The 2,236-nt window shown below is 46.6% G+C and overlaps 1 protein-coding gene across 1 annotated transcript in view; it reads right to left on the bottom strand.

Annotated features, from left to right (window-relative positions):
• Positions 1–1,658, bottom strand: part of LOC119287285 (ATP-dependent DNA helicase 2 subunit KU80-like) — a 6,812-nt gene extending 5,154 nt beyond the window's left edge. The window contains exons 1-4 of the mRNA XM_037566802.1: positions 1,525–1,658; positions 1,144–1,236; positions 997–1,048; positions 384–515 (exon numbers count right to left, since the gene is read on the bottom strand). Coding sequence (XP_037422699.1) covers positions 384–515; positions 997–1,048; positions 1,144–1,236; positions 1,525–1,653 — 406 coding nt within the window. The 5' untranslated portion in view covers positions 1,654–1,658. The remainder of the gene's footprint in view (positions 1–383; positions 516–996; positions 1,049–1,143; positions 1,237–1,524) is intronic.
• Positions 1,659–2,236: the final 578 nt, after the last annotated feature.

Here is a 2,236-nt window from a genome sequence, read left to right as displayed (position 1 = left end):
GCTGCAAGTGAATTATGAAAGAGAACCTGCTACATAAGGAACCAAGTTTTAGTTATAATTAATGGATGTCAAACTAACAACAGAGGGAAGTCCTCAACAAGCAAACACCTTAAGATGATGGGATCAAAGAACTACTTTATGTTTCAATTGGGGATATGAATTAGTAGCACATATAAGCATACACAACTACAAAAAACCTTAGAGTAAAAAGAAGAGGAGCTCAAAACACGTGTGATGTGCTGATCGTGGGAATTAAGCACATGTAACAGATGGCTCTCTAAACATTAGACTGTGCTGATCGTGGGAAGTAAGCAAATGTAATAACAGATGGCTCTTTAAACATTAGACTGAAAAGACATCAACACATTGTTATTTAAGGATACAGTCACCAGGGGCAGTTCCCCTAGGAAGATTTTCAAGAGCATCTTTTGTTTCTTCGTCAACAACTTTAATATCATGCTTAACCAGCACATGCTTATAGCCCCCAAGTTCCCTCGCGAGGTCATTGTGTGTTTCTGCATACATCAGTAAAAAAATTAAGTGGCACAGTTTTCAATTTTAAGAAGCATAAATGCAAGCCAGTCCCAGATAATGTTCTTGGATGTTGTTCAGGACTCGAGCACTGGGATGGCATAGCTAAATACAGTGCATTCAGAACAAATATTCCCCAAATGCTAGATGCATGCTAAGGAGGAAAACAATAACTTGTTTGATTGTTTTCCATTCTGAACCATAGATACACTTGTTCAGTGCAAACACATGTACTGTAAGGCTTCCCTGAAGTGACATTAATCAGGACCACACATATACAGGCACTTGCAAATAGAAGTTACATTCAGTTCACCATTGCATTAAAACCTATATGCTGTAGTGAAAAATAACAAGAAAACAAGAAAAAGGTTTTTTAGTTAACAGGAAAAAAACTGATAAGTAGGAAGTTAGTCACATGATGTTAGACACAAAGTTCTGTTGCCACAAATGCAGGATCAGTTATACCTTTAGTTCCAAACAGGACAACGCCAACCTCGTCGCTCCTATGAAAAACCAGCTGCAGAGTACAAAAACGTAAAAGCAGATTAACTGACACTTGCATTTGTATTGGGCCAACCAGAGAGTTCCAGATGGAAACAGCGTGCCGCTTGCCTTCTTGCGCACGAGGGTCGTGCAGACGTTCTCAACCTCCGGCAGCGCCCGGTGCATCGACGGGCCGACATCCAGCAGCAGAACCAGCCCTTCCTACACGGCAACCGGCAAATCGTAGCCGTCAAGAACAATGTACAGCCTGCGCCTGTAAAATACTCCTGCTGTATCTAGACATGAGCGAGAGGAAACGAGGCTTCCCCCCTCTATTCCCCTTGCAGCGCTCAGAAACCGGAATCGCTGGAAGAAGACGTGCCTCCTCCTTCCTAGGAGGACGGGGGAGGGAGGAGGGGATCCAATCCAAGGCGACCGCGTCTGTCCCGAGGCGGCCGGCAGAAATGGCCCGTGGTTGGTACTTGCTTGCTAGAGGGAGGGGGGGCGTACCTTGTTGCGCGCCATGCCGCGGGGCGTGGGGAAATCGGGCTCGCGGCGCGGCCGGCGGCGCGTGCGACGGCGACGGCGGTTTATGCCGCCAAAGGTCCGTGCTCTGGAAGGAGGAGGGCGCGGCGGCATCGACTTGTTTTTTTTTAGAGGAAGCGACGGCGACTTAGGGCGGAGTCTGCGGCGGTGTGATGGGCTGACAGTTCGGCCCGTATCACTGTCCAGCCCGTGCAGCCTTGTATCCCACTCTTTGTGGACTTTGAGTTTATGTCTGGTAAACTTCAAAAAAAAAAGTTTATGTCTGACTGTTCAGGCCAACGCGGTGAGCCTTCAGTTTGTGTTGTGGGCCCGTAGTACCTGATTGTTCAACGGGACTAAAAACAAAATCTGATTGTTCCACGCACTAGGTAACTATTTTTCTTCAACATAGTACAGTCGAAGTCGCTCGCATACACGAGCGTGCACTCACCCTCGATGAATACACGCGCGGACACCCTACCTTTATGAGCATCTTCGAGAGACTAAATCGACATATCATGAAGTCACCACAGACGCCTTTGTTGTCGATGGGAACGACTCCTCCCACCGAACACACATTGCCAGAAAGTCTGAAATAAATTCAGAAAAATACGAGCACCAGTGTCATGTCTATGACTTGAACTCTGATGGGTCGGGGATACCACTGTCCTCATAACCATTCAATTCACACCAATAA

This window comes from Triticum dicoccoides, chromosome 4A, assembly GCF_002162155.2.
Source record: "Triticum dicoccoides isolate Atlit2015 ecotype Zavitan chromosome 4A, WEW_v2.0, whole genome shotgun sequence".
Taxonomy (NCBI): Eukaryota; Viridiplantae; Streptophyta; class Magnoliopsida; order Poales; family Poaceae; genus Triticum; species Triticum dicoccoides.
This window is presented reverse-complemented; position numbering and strand designations above follow the sequence as displayed.